Raw genomic sequence first — 19,506 nt, forward strand, 5'->3', positions numbered from 1 at the left:
AGCTCAACAATCGTATGTAGATTCGACTAAAATAAAAACTGTCATTCACCCAGATAAAGAGAGCAGTGTGAGTAAGACCTACAGGATATTCTATCTTCAACCTGCCATGAAGCCATGAGGAGAAGCTGGACATTTCCATTGTATGAGCTGCAGTGTGCGTTGTGTGGTGGGTGCTGATGAGAAGTAGCTGACACTTATGTGCATGTCACAGTGTCCTTCCTAGCATAGCTCAGGGAATTTCAGCAGTGGCTGAAAGGACTGGTGGGACCATATACCCCCAGTCCCAGCATGTACTGCCTCACCCCGGCTTGGCTGGGAAGTTTTCTACTTTTAGAAGTTTAAGCATAGAACTGAGATGTAAGTCTGTGAGAGCTGGAGTGAGAAATAGAAAATGCTTTTACTGGTCATATGAATATATAGACCTTTGTGAGGGTGACTCCCATTTATGTTGTTGTAGTGGGCCTGCTGAACCAGAGAGCTATGCCTCCAAAATAGGGGGACAGGACTTCTGGACCTGTTGCTTCTGTGATGTGCATGCAGCATCATGCTCATAATTAGACACACCTGCATTTCACAGGACAGATCTGGAGTCCCAAAATGGAGGAATGGAAGAAAAGATTGGATCCAGTGTTTAGGCCTAAAAATGTGAAGGAGTTTCATTTTTAAGTCCAAGCACAAGATCCACATACTTCTCTCTGTTATGTGCTTATTTCAGAAATGCCTGGACCTGTGATATTGCTTTGTTGCCACTTCTACCTTTCTGCACTGTTATAAACAAGTGGATGTGTGAGGTTCTGGGTTGTACAGTGTTTGATTTTTCTTCTTTTTTTTTTTTCTCCTCAGAGATGGTTAAATGTCTCCCGAATGCCAAACCTGCTCCCAAGGCTCAGCTAGTGTGTAGTAAAACAGGAGGAATAGAGAGCTGCTTCCTGTCATGCCCATCCAATACTCTTTTTGTTCCAGGTTTGTACAGAGTATTTATCCTTCTAAGTCTAGGATGTGACTTGATGATTTTTCTATGCTAATGTATTCATGATTCATGCATTCAGTTTTTGGTATGAACAACTGTAATTGAGCAAAATATCATTATAAATTAAATTTGGGCCAAACATTAAATACAAGAGCTGACTGCCTGTTACATTAGAGGTTTGGCCCTTAGTTGTTTAATAGAGGTGTCATTTGAAGAAAAAAAGAATGAAATTCCCCTCAAAAACTGAGATGTAACTACCGTAACCAACATGGTGCAAAAGAAAAAAAAATAAATCGTTCAGTCAAAAGTGGAGGAAAAACTGAACAGTTGATTTCCCTGCTAATTTTAGATATCATGTTATTCACTGTAAATAGAGACCCCTGAGCCTATCCAGGCATCTTCTTAAAAAAGTGGACTGTGCATCATGTCCTGAAATAACCTGCAATCGTGTGACTGAGCAGGAGCAGAAACAAATCATTAAGTGGATGGTTCCTCTGGCAGAGCACAGCATGAGGCAGGGGCAGGAGAGGAGCACTGGGACACTGAGCAATTTAATGCTGTGGCAGCCCCAGCTCTCATGCCACAGTAGTATGAAAATGCCATCAGTTCATCTGGGGACACCGTGAAGCAATGGATGGCCTAGCAACCGCTTAAAATCTGTCTTACGGTCTCATACAAAATGAATATAACTAAATCTGTCTCTGGAAATTGTATGGAAAAACCCTCTCTCACTTCAGTTGTTTCAGTTGCTGGGTTTTAATAAATTTTTTGGCAGTAGTTCAGCTGAGTGTTATAGAAACTCAAGCATCCTTTTTTTTTTTTTTTCCCTCCTCTTTTCTGTATCATTTGCTACAGGTAATTTTCATCTATACAGTTTTGCAGGGCAGGGGAGCTACGGGTTGAGATTACTTTTTTATGGATGTTGTCATCCTGACACAGGATTATTTTCCACAAGAGTGTCTCTACTTTTCATGTTAGTCCTGGCATTATATTCTGTAGAGCTGTTCACACTTTATTTTCAATTTAGCAGAGATTACCCATGCATTTATCTAATTTGTATGCATCAATACACAGTTTTATCTGTGCAGTATATAAACCCTTTTATGGTTCTAAGTATGTTATTTTTGTTTCTGCCAATAAGTTCTCTTGGTCTGAAGCTAACGTTATTACTAAAGTACATGGTTTACTTTTTAAATTACAGAAATGATCAAAGCACAAGGACTCTACCACAGACAAACACAGTAAAATATTTCCTACTTGTGCACCATGGAATTATTTTATTTACAGCTAACCTCATGCCAAACTGTTTATGAAATGTAAAGTTTCAGTGTTTGAAGAAACAAAATTTGTAGTCAACGTTGAAGCAGTAGGCTTTGGCAAGCTATTTCAGCCAGTTCAGCACTTTAAATGTCTCTTCATTTAGCAGTATTAAAAAGTTTGCTCAAGTGCAGTGTATTAGTGCTGGTAGTGACCAGTTGCCATGCTTGTTGACTCTGTGCTGTGCCTTGCAGATTCGGAGAACAGCTACACGCTGAGCTGTGGTGTTCCTGTCCAGCAAGGCAAGGCTCAACAGAAACGCAATGCCACCCTTCCCAGCTGTGCAGGTATGTGCTCTCCTGCTCACCTGGGCCATGGCCTCTAGAGGAAAGGCAACGGAAGTTCCCTGAGCTGCAAGATGTACAGCTCTGAAGTTACACAAGGCCAGATTTAAGGTAGCCTGCGTTTCAACCTACACACGCTTGCTTTTTCACAGCCTCTCTTCTAGGGCTGGAGAGTGCTTAGTTGCCCTCTAGTGTCACATCGTGTTGGTAGGTCAATATAGTAGCAGTGGAGGTTTGATTTATACTCAGTGAAGACGAGCATCTAGTGTAATTTACTTTCCATAGTCCAGCAAGGCAATAATAAGCACATCAAAATGTCAGCTCTTCACAGACTTGGAATTGATTTAAGGGGGCCAGCACTAGTACAGTAGCAGCAGACTGCAGTGGGGTCAGTCCTCAGCTGCAAAGACCTTGCTTAGGAGCACAGAGGCTCTTGGCATTCCTGATAAAAAGGGTATGGGAATTTTATGAGCACATTTTGTTTCCTTCATCTTGTTCACGGAAATAGCTGCATTATTTTGCAGAGACATTTCAAAATTGGTCTTAAAACTGATAACCAGCATAAAATAAAGTAAAATAATAAATAAAAAGATTCAGCTCAAATGATTTAAGTCTGGCAAACTTAGAAGCAGATGAAATAGTATCCATCAGAGAGAAGTGTCAGCCCACTTTGTGTCATTACCTGCTATGCTTCTCTGCAATTTGCCTGTTCTCTAACCATGTATTTCTTATATATTTGGAATGTATTAGGAATTACGATGCTGTGAAGTGAGTTGACACAGGAGCAGATCTGTCTGCCTGTGCCACAGGGGCAGGTTACCTCCCAGGGAAGGAGAGACCTGCACTATGGCACTTAACCTGCAACCGCCCTCCACTTGCTCTGACTGCAGTAAGCAGCCCACAGCAGCAGGCAGGTGACAGGTCATGCCTAGCCTTTTCCACCACAGCATTTGTGAGAAGGTCAGCCAGCAGCTGCATTTTCTAAGCAGCGTGTGCTTGGAGCCTTTAAAGTCATGACTGGCTTGGATCTAAAGCTGAAGAATAAACCTAGCAAGCCATAGACCACAGTCAAATAGAGACATTTCCTTTGGATGGTTTTCAGTTGTCAACAGCATAACTTCACTATCATTCTTATTACTGGCTAGCATTAGCAAGAGCAGAACTACAGCCAAGTAGCATAGGAAGTCACAGAGCCAGGAAAAAATGGTAACAGTTAACTTTTCTCATAATAAGAGACAAATTCACCCAAATTCCACCAAGATATGCAGGTTTGCTGGAGGGGAAGAGTATGGGCAGAGTATATGCAATACTAGCAAATTCATTGATCTTTATGGGCTCAGGAGTAAGTGTTTATGGGAAAAAAATAAACTTAAGGAAATGGATCCTTTTGGACAAGGTGTGTATCTCTTGGGCTGCCTGTTTTCTGTGTTGCAAGAAGACTTTTGAGTCTGTTTTCAAAAATAAGTTTCAGATTTTGTTTCATCTGCATCACAAACAATAGCTTTTTTATTTTACATCAACAGATTCCTTAGCCCCTCCAATCAAGCAGAAAGCTCGTTTTAAAATTAAAGATGCAAAGTGCCACTTACGGCCTCGCAGCAAAGAAAAAACAAAAGATACTGGGAAGCAAGCTGTTTTAGGTATGTTGTTTCTTCCAGCACATAAGCAGCATTCTAATTTTTTTCTTGTTTGTTTGCTTGTTCATATAATTTGTTTCCACACTGCAGACAGAAAAAAGTAATGCTTTCTGAATTTAAGATCAAGTCAAGTTTCACACTTTAGCTGAACAGTGCCATGAGTTTGGATCTGGCAGTGCTGAAATGTCACCAGTTGCTTTGAAAAATCTTCATCCAAAACTACACAAATTTGGAATTAAGCTGATTCTTTTTCTGACATTGGTAAAAATGAAAAAGAAAAATCTTGAGACAGAAAGTTATGACCAATGCAAAATTACATGAAATGTTTTCAGTTTATTTTTTCCAAGTTAGGTTTATAAAAGAAAATATACACTAGTGAAAGCTATTATTTGCTTTGTTCTGGATTAGTATCTCATTGCAGAAGCAAGACAACTCCTATGCAGCAAAGTTCTAATCAAAATCTGATGTTACACAACCTTAGACCACTCGTGATATTGGAGTGAGTAGTTGTGCTGTTTGAAAATTTATTTTTAAATCTTTATTATTACTAGTTTTTAACTTCACTTTTAAAGTTAAAAAGGATTATAAAACTGATAGATTTTTGACAGCTCATCATGACATTTATTTTGATATATAATAGAGGAAATTAAGCAATTAAAGAAGGTCTTGGTATTTTTGCTGTACATTTCCACAGCAGTTAAAATATTTGAAGTTCATTTAAATTTAATATTAACTTGGAATTTTCTGGATATTAATACACAACATTGGTGTAACTGAAACAGCTCATGTTGTTGCTTAGAAGAGCTTAGCAGCTTACAGAAAACGTCTATTGGTGACACATTCTCTGTTGTGAATCTGTCATATCACTTTTGCTAGTGAGAAGTTATATGAACGTTGAACAGAAAAGAGTAAAAATAGGTAGTCAAAAAATGTTAATGGTTTAAAGATTTTATTTTTAAAATTTAGACATGTATTTTATCTTTATCATGCAATCTAAACATTTTTCTTTCTAGTTTCCTAATTTTCCAAGTATTTGCTTAAAGCAAGTCTCACTTGTTAAGATGCTTACCTTGTCCTTATGTATTGTCTTCTAATAAGATGTGGCTATTGGACTCATTTTTAAAGTCATAAATTATCTTTTTTTTGTCCATACAGTCACCATAGGAATATACTTCTCGGATGCATTTCCTTGTCCTTTGCTCTCTTTGCTGTGTATCTGTTACATGCCTGAACTTCTGGGTCTAACAGATTATACCATAAATATGCACACTCAAAATGCAATCCTTCTGGTGGCTTGGGGCTAGAAATTTCTCCCTGAGTTGGAATTTTCATCACTTATCAAAAAAGGATGTTTTTCACATAAACTTATTTATATAGGGAAAGGATCCTTACATGATTGTGTCCCAATGGACTGTGGCCTTTGTTCTTGTCAGTAACACATAACTGAAGAATGCATTAAGTTCCTCTTGCTTGTGACTTATCATTCTGTTCAAACCTTCCAATATATTTTCAAAACCTCCTAATCAAAGAGTTTTCAAGTCTTTTGATATCTGGTGATTTTCATTGCTGAAAAAGATGTAACAGTAGTTTCTTGAGGCCCATGCTTGCTATGGTTTAGTCTCAGGCCTGCTGCTCTCATAAATGTATGAAAACTGACTCTCTTGCTTGGTTTAAGCATACAACGACTTTATATAGCTGATTTTAGCTACTCTCTGTAAAGAACTTCCTAATCCTTGCACAGAAAAAAGACAAAATTAGAGTTACCACTACGCAGCTGAGCACCACCACACTGTACTTTTGCCTCCTGCAGTCACCAGCAAAATGAGCAAACCAAAAATTGCACAGAAAAGGTGTCTAACTGCATGTGAAATGTTATGAAACCTGTCGCTGCATTCATGATAATCCAGCTGAGATACCGCTTATTAGACTGTCACTTGCTACTTTGCTACTTGATTTCTGTGTTGCTTCTCTCACACAAAGGAGGTCAATTCCCTTGTACAGACAACTGCCATGTGACCTTTGTGAATCTCAAGTGTGATTCCTCCAAGAAAAAGCGCCGGGGCCGCAAGTCACCGTCAAAAGAAGTGTCCCATATCACTGCAGAGTTTGAAGTGGAGATGAAGTCGGAAGAAGTCTCAGGTTTGTGAAAGATCTCTGTCTAAGGAGAGAAACCATAATTCAGTTCCTCTGCGTATTAGAATCTTTTTGATGCTACTTCATCAAGCTGCCATGCAAAACTTTTAATACAAGCCTCATTCAACAGCTTTTCCAAACTCAGTTTCCAAGATTTAATTGAAAGGAGTCAGGTATGAAATTACAGAATAAAGGAACAAAGATTGCAGCAAAATTCCCTCAAAGCCTGGAGTTAAGTCTTGTATTTTAATTTAGTATGATTTCTTCAGGCAGCAGAAGTGTTAATTGATGCACAGAGAACGTAAAGATTAACTAGAAGTTTTGTAACACTGACACTAAAAATATCCTCCAAAATGTAAGTTGTTGGGAATCAAACATTTTTATCACACATTTGGTAAATTCATGTTTTCATAACAAACTTCAGGAAGAAAAAGAATTGCTTCAAGTTATTCATGAGGTGAAATATTATGCCATAAAATCCAGCCAAAGAAAATGTGGGTTGAATTCTATAAACATGTCAGTCCTCAAAGGCAGGTTTCTTAACCTCTGAGGGGTATCTTGCTAGCCAAGTGGTTCAAAGTTACCATGCCAGAAAGTACCTTTCTTTGTGTCACTTACATATTTTGGTCAGGGAAGCGGGGAGAATTCCTAATCAACCGAGAAAGCATTGACTGAGAAAATTCAGAAATAATAGTGATGTCAGATGGAACACATATCTGGAAATACAAGACAGTGGGAAATGCACCATTCCTGTAGCAGTGCACAAAGCACCAGTCACTGCTGCTCAGTACAGCAGAGTGCATCATTGTTGCACAGTGCCAGCTTGATTCTGCTGGCTAGACTGGTGTCTTCTGTAGCCCTCTCCTCTCCCTTGTGCACTCAGTATAACCAAATTTCTTAATGATGGAGAGAAGATCAGCACTCAGTGTACACTTACAGGCCAAGAAGCTCAGTTTGATAGATCACAGCGTACTACTTGATATACCCTGTAAAAGGCCTGATTTTGAATAGAGTAAGCTGCTTCTACAGTTTATATGGAGAAGACAGTGAAGCAAACAGAGGTGTCATGGTACAATGTAGGCTAAGGTTTTTGTTAAGCACCTCTTTTTAAGCATGAATCTCAGTTGCTTTTAGTTTTCTTATCATTTCCCATCTAGACACCTGTAACATTGACTGTGTTCGGAAAAGGATGGAGCAGAAGCTGCAAACTGCAATCAAAACATTGAGGAAATCTATTAATAAACAGCAATTTTACATTCAGTTTTCTGGGACAGAATATGAAGTGGCTCAGAAGCCAGCTAAAGCTACTGAAGGGCACGAAGCTTGCAGTACAGGGCAAGTGGTGCAGGATGGAAAATGCGGTAAGTCCCAACAGCTCTGTTCAGCCATACCCCAAAAACCAAGCAACCCCAAATTAACTTGTTCTTAGCGAGTCAGGCGGGAAGTCTGAGATAACAGATGATTTAAATTAATACTACTTGGTGTATGTCCATGGACCATTGAGGTTCTTAAGGTATCAGAAGAGAATTTTTTAAATGATTGCAGGAAAACAAAATAAGCATGTACATACATACCTTCCTACACTGTCAGTTGATATATGTCAAGGCCTGCCACAAGGCACTGTTGGTAATTATTTCCCACTTGCTCCCAGCATCTAATGAAAATACAGTTCTGTAAAACTATAAAATGGTGTTTGCCTAGATGCTGTGTATTTAGTTTGGTATTGTCTCCCTCATCATCACCAAATAATCTATGACCCATGGATATATTTATGTTTAACACTCAAGAAGTCCAATTAAAAAAAAAAATCTATAAAAATCTGTTTTAACTTTATGTAAAATACCTAATTTCTTTAAGCTTTTTCCCAGGTTACCAGGCTCTAGAGCCAAGGTGCTAACACAAAACTATTAATGGTAGTTCCCAGCAGCACAAGCGTTTTAATTGCTTAGAATCATATTTTCAAAATCAGCATATCTGTTTTTCCAGCTGCTTTCAGTCACCAAGTCATTTACAAGCAAAAAGAAAGAGTTAAATGCAGATGTGATAGGGACCTCTAATGAATTGTTTCAGAGGCTATTTTCATCATGCTGGAACTTAGAAGCTATTATTGAAAGACTGTTGGTGTTAGTGTCTAAACCCATACATTTTAATTACCTATATCAAGCAGAGAAAAACATTTAATGCAATTATGTGTCCTGTTGCCGTCAGAAGAGTATGTGGATTCATATATACATATATATATATAATGCCTACTAATTGGGCTATTTGAGTGTCAAGAAAGAAAATATTACATGGGATACAGTGCCCTCAGAGAAATCTCTGGAACTGATGACAGGAGATGGATTTTTCTGTTGTCTTCTTCCATAAAACCAATGCATAAATATACCTAGTATAAACAAAAAATTCACGTCATTTCCCATACATTATAAAACTGTCTTAATTTAACTGCAGTATACTATTTTCAGACTGCATCAGCTTTATTAACAACATATGTCTGATAGCGCTTCAGCATAGTACAACATCATTTGATAGCTTAAGCAATAGAAGAAAGACCTTGCACTGATATAAATTGAGCTAGACCACAGATCCTAGATTGGCCTGTTTATCAGGTGAGGATCCTGCCTAACATGTGCAAAAGTGCCACTAATAATACTGGGGCCAAAGAGACTCATCTTCTCTAAATGTTTGGAATAAATGCAAATGATGTGATCAAAATTCAAGTCCTTATGCAGATTCCCCTTTTCTTTTCTCAGTTACCTGCAGCACGGGCACCTTTTATAGCGGAGAACATAATCAGTGCGTTCCTTGCTCACCAGGAACATACCAAGACACAGAAGGTCAACTAACCTGTGAGCCTTGCCCAAGTAACGATGGACAGGGAGTAGCAGGCGCCCGGAATGTGTCAGAATGTGGAGGCAAGTTTAATTTGGTTATAAAAGGATTAGATGTTGCCACACAACCTGTGGGGCATGGAGGCTAAAAGAAGGGAGAAGAAGGCCTTCCACATTTCTGTCTTGTAAAGGTAACAGAAGATATCTCTGTGCTCTTACAAGCAATACACAAAATGTTTTGGCTTGTTCCATCTGCTGACATGCTGGCATTGCCAACACGAAGATGGGACCTGCTGCCACAATGTGAGTTATGGTATGGAAATGAACAAGCCAAGCAAACTGCCTTGCTTCAAGTCAGGTATGGAATCTGGATAGACATACCTCAACTTGTAAGGACTCGTCAGGTGTAGTGTGAGCCAGAGGGATAGATTACTTTGGGCTGGTATTGGTGAGTTTAATGAACCTGCTGATTTAATGTTTTGCATGGGATGTAGTTTACCCAGCCTAATCAGCAGCAATTATAATTTTGAGATAGTTGTGCTGCAAGGATCTGTACCTGGGCTCAAAGCTAATGACTACAAGGTTCAATGCTGCATAAATTCAATGTAGCTCTTGGCAAGTGACGCAGCATCTCTGACTCAACTTCATGATATATAGATTAGATTATAATGATGATAATCCCTGGTTTCAGAAAGGAGCTGTGATATTCAGTTTGTAAATGCTGCTACTGTAACTTGATCAATATAAAGTTTTGAACACATCCCTGTTAATTATTTTCTCTACCTTATTTCACTACAGATGACCAGAATCTAGTTTATAGCAGATATATTGACTTTGAAAGAAATCTTCCTATCTGCTTTGCAAGTTCTAACTTTAAAAGTCATTCATGTAATTTACATTAATGCTTGTTTCAAGGATATCTAGACTGAACACACAATGAATGACACTTGAGAAACAGCCATTTTCCCCATCCACTGAATAAGAAATAACTCTAGCGTCTCAAGCCAAACATATGGTATATTTTCCTGATACCCTGCATGAAGGAACTATCACTGGAAAAATCTTGAAATGCCCATGCATCTTAATTATGTTGACTTTACGTAGCCAAAATCCAAAAAGAATAGATTAACAAAATACAGTCTGAGTTTAGAAATGTTTGATATAGTATACTGACCAGAGCAGCACAATGACTGGCAGGAAAAGACTGTTTTGTGTCACAATTGGCGAGGCTTGCATTTAAATTTTTTTTCTGCACAACAAAAAGAAAGCTTTCTGGTTATTTTTCCAGAGTGGATTTGTCCCAAAATATTTGTTGTCAGATCATAAGTCTTTTTCTCTGATCAACTGTCCCATTTTCTCTTTCTCTGAAAGTTGCAAGAGGATATCCTTTGGACTTCGTGAACCTCCCTGTTAAAGATTTTATCAACAACAGTATAAAATGTTTCAGTATATGTAATGAAACAATTTGTTTTGATGAACATTGTCTTTGTTAGAAACTTCACCACCTGTAATTAATAGTGTTTTCTTGTCTCTTCTGGAGCAGTAAAGCCTTTGTAGTAACAAATAGGCTATGACTGAAATCCTCTTCTGTACAGGTGAAGCACATACAAGCATTTAAGAGACTTTAAGTGGCTGTAATAGAACCCTGTTGTAGCTGCAAGTGAAAAAGATGGTTTGATACCTAAGTTACATGTGATCTGTGTAGATAGAAGCCCAAAACTCAATTAGGAAGCTGTTCATTTGGGGCATTTTTCAGGGAAAACAGATCAGATACATTTTGTAGGCAATTTCAATACAAAAGGCATGAAGGAAACAACTTAGCTCATTTCTATATACATCTCCAGGTAAGGACTGAGACATATTAGTGCTGAAAGCAGCAGGTATTTTAGCAGTATTAAACACCTCTTTAAAAGGATGTCTGTAAGCCACATTTCACAAGTTCTTAATTTTCACACTGAAATCACTAAAATCCAGATCCATATCCATTCTTCATTAACTGCCTTCATGTTAAAGTCCAGTGACCACTTGGACTAGACCAGGTCGATCGGTTTTGCTACAAAAACAATAGCAGAATTGCCTTCAAACTAGCAATATTATAACATGTCTCAGAAGTCTGTGTCAGCAGCCAACTTGTACAGTTATATTCCAAGCCAGCTGGGATGGGAGCGAAACTAAATCCCAGAGATCCTGGTCCCACCGTTGAACATAAGTTTGACTTTTGTAGGGACAGAACTTGAACTTTACTTTTGCTCAGGAGTTCTTGTTCATCCTAAGCACTGATTACCCAAGATACTGGAGGTCCTCAACATTTCCCAGTGTCAGGGTTGGTAAGAGACCCACAACCCCACCCAGGGCTCTCAAAACCTTCTGGTTTTCAAGTCAGTTGTTTCTGTCTACTCTTCAGTTCTTAGGGAAGTTAAATTACAAAGTATCATCATTAGGCAACCTCAGGGAACACCTAACACATCTCAACGTACTAATCTCCCAGGCTGGGGTGGTGTAAAGATATGTACTAATGCCATCATCTTGAAAAACTTGACATCCTGATTCTCACGTATGTTGTCAAGGAGTAAACTACTCAAGCTAGCAAGAACCAAGCCAAACAAACGCCTATCAGAAATTGCCCGGAGAGCAAGTTTTGAAACTACCTTGTAGCTGTCAGTAGACTCGTCCACAAAGTGCCTTGCTTTTCATAAATTGCCATTTTCTGGCAGAAGAGCTTCTGACAAACACTAGTTTTCACAGCTAACTAAAAAGCTGCTGATGTCAGCTATTCTCACAGACAAGTTTCTAGAGTGTTCCCATCCAGTTTGGCAAATGCCATGATGTACTATTTCCGTATCTATAAAATAGAGATATAAAAAACAATGACTTGGTTCATAGATATGATGCAAAGATTCATTTTTTTCCTACAGAGCACTTTGAAATCTCAGATGAGAGAGTCTGTGAAAGTGCAAAGTATTATAACAACATCTCAATAGAGCCCATGTCAATAAGTAAATAATAATAATAAAACAAACAAACAACAACAACAAGAAAAGAAAAAAAGAAGAAAAAAAAACAGCAAAGAGTTTATTAAGAGAGTAGTTCTATTTCCTGGCCGTGTTTTTAGGAAGCAATTACAGGAGCAATACAAACTCAGTAGGTAAGATTAAAATTTGATCTGCAGCTGTCTTGATGTTACATTTTTAGGGAAAAGAAAGCATTGCTAACTATGAGCTGTATTTATACCTTGTCCACAAAAGTAGTCTCACTGATACAGATGATCATTTTCAATTTCTAGGCCAGTGTTCTCCTGGACGCTATTCTTCAGATGGTTTTAAACCTTGTAGAATATGTCCTCTTGGTACATATCAGCCTGAACCAGGAAGAACCCTCTGCTTTCCTTGTGGTGGAGGGCTTGTGACCAAGTATGAAGGTGCTGCTTCCTTTCAAGACTGTGAAACCAAAGGTGAATTTCAAATCTTTCTATGATTCGTTTTCCTGCTGCTTGCCCTTTTGTTTCTAAGTTTCTGTATGAAGGGACTTTGAAAGTCTCCAAAACAAACATAGTCACTGCATGTAGCAACACTCTGTGTGATTAAATCAAATGCTCAGGAAATCTGTAAGTTTAGGCATGATCTCCTGAGATTGTGCAGACTGAGCAGGCTTTATGGTATTCTTGGGAATTTACCACAGGCACATATTGCGTCAGCACTGCAACTGGAAAGTAAATCAGTATCACTGCATGGCAAGAAATCAACTTGCATCAGAGAATGCTTTGGTCTTCACATGTTGCCTATTTTTATTTACCAAATTAGAAAAACTAAACACTACAGAAATTATATGAAGTTGAGAGTTCTTTACTAATGGGCTGGGCACAAACTGTAAGTGTGCAACATGTGTGCCCAATGATGACAGCCTCCAGTGCAAATAGTGAAGAAGGAATCTGCATAAATGTCCTTTGGCTTAGTTACTTGAATTACATGCTGATCCTGGCAAACATACATAATGGAAACTTCTCTCTTACTATTGTGAAAGACATTTTTGTCATTGAGGCAATATGTATCAGCTTCCATTTGTTATATACTCATTAGAAACCACTGTATTAAATACAGTGAGAGACATATGTAGCATGTGTTACTAGTTCATGGGGATTTAGCTGTAGTCTTCGGAACAGGATTCTAGTTAGAAGGTCCTTTGTAATTGGAAATAGAGGGAGCTGATGTCTTTTTTGCCTTTTATGGCCTAGTAAGTATATTTCAGTATGGGATCATGCAGTATGTCCAGGGTAGAAGGAAGCTGTCTCTGCACTGAAGATTGTTACTTTCTGAAAATAATATATCTCATACTTTGCAGTTCATTGTTCTCCTGGACACTACTACAACTCCACAACACACAGATGTATCCGATGCCCTATAGGAACATACCAGCCCGAGTTTGGCCAAAATTACTGCATCACCTGCCCTGGGAATACAAGTACAGATTTTGATGGCTCCACTAACGTTACACACTGCAAAAGTAAGTTGCATATGTATTAGTTGTGAGGTGATGCATTTCTGTGGATCTGAACAGCAGCTTGAAGGTTCCATCTGTCAGTCTGGACTCCAATTCTATATTTCTCAGACAGCATATACCTACTGCCATTTGGAACAGTAAAAATTGTGAAAGCAATGAGAACAAAACCTGGAAACGTATCACTTGACACATATAATTGTTTTAGCATTAATGTAATTTTGTAGAGTGCCCTCTGTGAGTTATAACTATTGAGCTTTCAGATTCCCAGGTCCCATAAGTTTTGCAGTTATGTGTATTCCTCTGTGACTCTGTAGAGCACGATGTCTTCTATCAGAGTAACTGCTACTAATCGTTATAAAATAATAGGAGATACAGTCCTGCATACTTTTGTAAATGCCAGATAATCACTCATGACAGTGAAATCTTCTCGTAGGCTTTTTTGCAGTACTCAGCCTTCTATCTTCAATTATCATTTTAAGTATCTCCGAGGTTTCCAGTGCAATTTTATTTGATCTTTTGTGAATGACTGATTCTTCTAGGCAAGCATTTTATTTTCATGCCTACCATGCTAATTTAAGAGAAGCTCAATATAATAATTAGGTAATGTCACCTAAATTAAATATTCATATGCAAGGCTACCATAAGTTTTTATTCGGATTATATGCTGTATACCTATGAAGCTCTTTGTCACTTCTAATGTAACTTCATAAAAAATTAGATAATAAGAAGAAATTTGAAGAAATTTGATAATTTCCAGTAAAGCAAACACGTCCACAGTCACTTTGCTGGCTTAGATATTTTCTGTTTTCAAGCCAGCTTCTGACCTTGCAGAATTTTTGAGGCTTGGATTAAGCAAAATATTTAAACATTTATTTAGTTTTATGTAGATGTGTAGGTCTGGAGAGGTCAAGCTTAAGTAACTTGGTGAATCACACTTCTGTGGCAAATTCAATAGGAATTTTGAAAGCTCAGAATGCAAAACTGATCTGCCAAATGGGATTCTTTAGTAACTGGTTTAATCTAAAATAAAGCAAGGTAAATCTGTAATCAAGGTTACCTATTAGAATCATCATGCTCATTCAGCTAAATCAGGTTAAAAAGCATGTGAAGTTCAGTCAGAAAACCTGCATGTCAGCATGGTCTCAGTCCTAACAACTGTACCTCCACAATGGGATAATATTTACTTACCTGCATTGGCTTCTTAATCAAATGTCAAAGCAGTCTAAGTGAAGAGTTAAATCGTTTTACACACTGGAGGTTAAGGTTTTGTGAATCAGTTGAAGCAGTCCTGCAGATTGAGCATTCCTTTAAAGGCTTTCTATGCTAAATACAAAGAGGCAGCTGAAGAATGTATCCATTTCTAAAGCCACAGGGAGGAGTTTAGACTAGCTCTTGACAGATCTGGAAAAACACCTCAAATTAGCTAATCGGTTAATGCAAATACTGATTTATGTTTCTGCACAGACCAGCACTGTGGAGGAGAACTTGGTGATTATACTGGCTATATTGAATCACCCAACTATCCTGGAGACTACCCAGCTAATGTTGAATGCATTTGGAATATAAATCCACCCCCAAAGAGAAGAATACTCATCGTAGTACCTGAGATATTTCTTCCAATTGAAGATGAATGTGGTGATGTTTTAGTAATGAGAAAAAGTGGTAAGTTGCCAGATATGGGCTATGTAAATACTTATTGTAAACAGATGAGTGGAAAGTTTGTCTTGAAGGGATAACTGTCTTCATCTTTCCAGTGTTTCTGAAAGGACTGTTGAATGAACTGGCACAGCATGTTAAAACAGAATGCTGTACTAATAACAGTTAACACAGTGGTATTAATTATTCAAGTGTCTTGGCTGAATCACAAAGCAATTAATGGGCTTCTCTCTGGCCCAATTATCATGTGGGATAAATCACCACCACTCTACAAGTCAACACAGCTATGCTGTGTTATATTAGAAGATAAATTTCCCGTCATCTATACAAATTATGCTCTTAGTTATCCTTTGCGAGTATATATATATGCTGCAGTTATTGCTGTGTCCGTGCAGTGACATAGGCTTGGTACACCTGACACCTTCAAGAAATACAAAGTTTTCCCACTTCTATGTGGAGTGGATATTGTGTTCTGTCTTTGATTACAAAGCTAATTCAACTACTTCTGAAGTTAAGATGCCATTGAGATGTATTTCTCCTGCAGTCCAGTGCAGGCATCCAGCTTTTGGTGATCTATTGTTAAATCCCCAAGATGCACCAAACCTGAAAGGCAATTGTTTATATGGAGCTTTGTTTAAAACAGCATATTTCACTTGCTAAAACAATTTTCATGACTTTTTTCTCCTTGAGGGCTTGTGTCAAGAGCTCTATATATCAGATTAGTACAAAGAGAAACCTGCTTACTACAGATGGGAGGAAATTACTTCTGTCTAGAGCAGTTTTTAAAAAGCAAAACATTGTAGCAGAACAAATTAGTTGTTCTTCTAATCCTGAATTGTAGTTCCAACAGTGTCTAAAGCAAGGCAGATGAGTGAAAAGTTTGGCTTCCACTTGAGAACCAATAACAGTGCCACAATATCAATGCTAGAAAATGAGAGGAGTTTTTCAGAGCTTTTCAGAGCTGTGATTTGTGATCACTGTATGTTTAGCATTGTTAAAGTAGCCCTTACAAATATTTATCACAGTTCATGGAAGATCAGCTGCTAATGTTACCGTTGAAAAACTGATTGCAGTTCCAGAGCTACACTTGGATCCACTTACTTGCACTGTAAGAATGGACTCAACCGCAATATTATGTATGTATAATATAGCATGTTCTCCCCTGTATGGTTATGTTAAAGTAGGCCTCTCTCTACCCCACTCGCCACCCAGTCACATCACTTACACACACACAGGCAGAAGTGGGCTGAGGCAGGCTCCAGCTCTGTGGAACTGTTTGCACAGATCAGGTAAAAGCCATGAGCACAGTCCTCGAGCGTGCTGTGGATGTGTTCAGCCCAAGTTACACGGGCAAAACAAATGAAAAGTGAGCAGGGTTGCGGAGTTTATTCAGCTGTTAGCCTTGCTATATCACCTTAACTCTGCCACTTTTGTATAGTAAGAAATAACTTTTAAAAATTAATTCACGCTAGTCTGGAACTCATTAAAAACACTCACTGTACAGGTATGTTGCAGGGCAATACTATAGGTAGATGTAGTGTTGATGGGACAAGTTGGTTGGATATTGGCATTTTTCTGTACCTAGACGGAAATAACACTTCAAAATTTCTACAAATCTTTAAGAAAAATAGAATTTCCATCTTCTGTCTGGCAAAGACCGTTTGTCTTTGGACATTGTAATAGTTACATCCTTAAGACTTCTTGATAAATATTGAAGTTGAACCTCAGTTTAGTATAATCTTTACTCCAGAATTCATCCAAGATCTTATCCAAATTCCATTCAGTTGAAAAGGTCCCTTTTTGCTAATATTGGTGAAAGTTGTCAGCCTTAGCAAGTTCAGGTTTTAGGTTAGGCTTGTTATTTTCCCTAATTATCCTGTGGCTATGGAGTGGGATTTTCTTTCTGAACTGGGTAAGAAGCCATTTTTTTCGTTTGCTTGTAATTCATTTCAGCTTAGAGGGGCATACTGGTACACTTGTAATGATTTGAAGACATCCTGCACCCTCCATCTGTTATAGTATGAGTAAACGAGGGTCTTTCTGGTTCCCAAACTGTCAGCTTTATTTCAGTATAGATAAATGATATTTTCTTTGCGGATTTACAGAAAGGTGTCTTGCAGCGGGAGGTGTTTGTCCATTATGGTAAAGGCACTTAGTCTCTGTAAAATATTACTTAAAATGCTATTAATTAGAACTAGCACTATAAAGAGAGAATAGTATAGATAATCTTTAGATGGTGGGAACCATAGGCAGTGTAGCATCATGTGGACCTCTGATCCACACGCAGCATGCTGGGCAGACCCTGTGTGCAGAAGAGATTTTCCCCTTTTGGCTATTCAAGCTATTATGGGATTTTCTTACAAGGAAACAACTCTATCATAATTTTCCACTGTCAAACAAAAACAATGTTCTCATGAAAACTTGTTGCTGCACTGCTAGATAAAGGCAAGGACAGGCAGGGGGCATTGTCACAAGTGCCCAGTGGGAGCTGCATGCAGGCTCCTCTTATTACCAGGTGCTGGCTGAGGTGATCCTGCAGCTATGGGGTTTGTGCAGCACAGTACAGGCCCAAAGGCCACGCTGCACGTGCAGCACGACACAGGCCTGGGCATAGGCACGTTAGTTCTTCTGCAGGCGGTAATTGCTTGTTACTATCAGGTTAACTCCCCATACTGGAAGTGTTAGGAGCTGGTCACCACATCTGCCTGGGGTGCAGCTGACTTGTTCTGGTCTATCTGGGGCCAACAGTACACAGAATGAGTAATATTGATAGTAATTTTGCAAATATCAAAAACAATCTGGTGCACCTTGCTGTCTACGTAAGCATCTTGTCTTGGGACAGAGGGGAAGGATTTCCACTACCTTTGTGGAAAAACCTCCTTCCTTTCATAGACAGATAAAAAGTATGTGCTTTCTATCACAAACACTTCTGCTCTTGGGAATATGTAAACCAAAAAGTGTTTTTTCAATTTGACATTTTTGACATCAAGATCAGGAAGGGTGAAAAAAGTTATTTTATAGAGAACATTTATTTATTTAATCTTTCCTAGCTTCTCCTACTTCAATTACTACATATGAAACATGTCAGACTTATGAGAGACCTATTGCATTTACTTCAAGATCAAGGAAGCTATGGATTCAGTTCAAGTCAAATGAAGGAAACAGTGGCAAAGGATTTCAAGTCCCCTATGTCACTTACGATGGTGAGAGTGGGATTGTTTTCCATCTTTCTGTTGTATCTGAATTGCAGAAAATTGTCCTTTAGAATCTCTCTTACATTGATGACAGGGAGTGAAAAATGACAAAAAAAATCAATGTAACTTAGGTTTTCAGTGCATTACTTTCAAACTCTTTACAACTGGTTTAAATAATACCTAATTTTACACTTGTTATTTTCCTAATATTTGAAGGACAGATGGCAAGTTACACAGAATTCTTTATAAACTTCATCCTTCTCCCACTGAGTTCAAAGAGACTCCCTTTAAATGGTCATTTAGTATATGCATAACAAGAATACTCTGAATTTCTGTGCATTTCAGGAAGCCCTTTCATCAAGCCCTACTGGTAACCCACAAAATCATGAAAAGTATAAATTAATAAAATCACAAGTCCAACAGAGAAAAGCAATGATGCAAAAGGATCCTTTCACTAAGGATTCATAAATCCAACATGTTTTAAAACAGTCTTGCTTCTCATATAGAAATATACAATAAACTGTATATTTTGTACTCCAGGATGATTCTGTTTTAACAAAACTAAGACTTTTCTGTGATACCTCTGGCAGCTGTTAGCCCATCTCTTTTCCAAACACCAAAGCAATTTTGTGAATGGTAAGAAAATCTGTATTAAGCTGGTGATTAGCATTGATTCAAGAATTAAAATGAGAGCTGTTCTCAGGGCAGAAAACAGGGACAGTTCCTTACTGTGTCCCTGACTTCATGAGTAATCTGTGACAGTTACTTTCTATACGTGGCGCTGTGTCTTCATCTGTAAAATACAGATAATAAAGCATTATTATCTGGAGGGAGAAGTTTTCTGGGGTAAGTTAATATTTATATAGGTAATTCAAGCTTACTGTTCAAAAGCAGTACAGAATTTTAAATTTTAATGTGATTAGGTAGGACTACAGCAGGATGAGAGACACCGAATAAAGAACTTGATACTAAATTTCTCAGCTCTGT

The 19,506-nt window shown here is 38.2% G+C and overlaps 1 protein-coding gene across 11 annotated transcripts in view; it reads left to right on the forward strand.

Annotated features, from left to right (window-relative positions):
* Positions 1 to 19,506, forward strand: part of SCUBE1 (signal peptide, CUB domain and EGF like domain containing 1) — a 215,800-nt gene that overhangs the window by 188,745 nt on the left and 7,549 nt on the right. For 3 of the 11 annotated variants that reach the window (XM_040545049.1, XM_040545041.1, XM_040545043.1), the window contains 11 exons: positions 844 to 963; positions 2,482 to 2,574; positions 4,095 to 4,211; positions 6,189 to 6,347; positions 7,499 to 7,702; positions 9,095 to 9,256; positions 12,456 to 12,623; positions 13,511 to 13,672; positions 15,134 to 15,331; positions 16,351 to 16,461; positions 18,376 to 18,528. In XM_040545049.1, coding sequence (XP_040400983.1) covers positions 844 to 963; positions 2,482 to 2,574; positions 4,095 to 4,211; positions 6,189 to 6,347; positions 7,499 to 7,702; positions 9,095 to 9,256; positions 12,456 to 12,623; positions 13,511 to 13,672; positions 15,134 to 15,331; positions 16,351 to 16,461; positions 18,376 to 18,528 — 1,647 coding nt within the window. The remainder of the gene's footprint in view (positions 1 to 843; positions 964 to 2,481; positions 2,575 to 4,094; positions 4,212 to 6,188; positions 6,348 to 7,498; positions 7,703 to 9,094; positions 9,257 to 12,455; positions 12,624 to 13,510; positions 13,673 to 15,133; positions 15,332 to 16,350; positions 16,462 to 18,375; positions 18,529 to 19,506) is intronic. The other 8 variants (XM_040545047.1, XM_040545044.1, XM_040545050.1 and 5 more) reach the window with 3 other exon arrangements.

This window comes from Cygnus olor, chromosome 1 (genome assembly GCF_009769625.2).
Source record: "Cygnus olor isolate bCygOlo1 chromosome 1, bCygOlo1.pri.v2, whole genome shotgun sequence".
NCBI lineage: Eukaryota > Metazoa > Chordata > Aves > Anseriformes > Anatidae > Cygnus > Cygnus olor.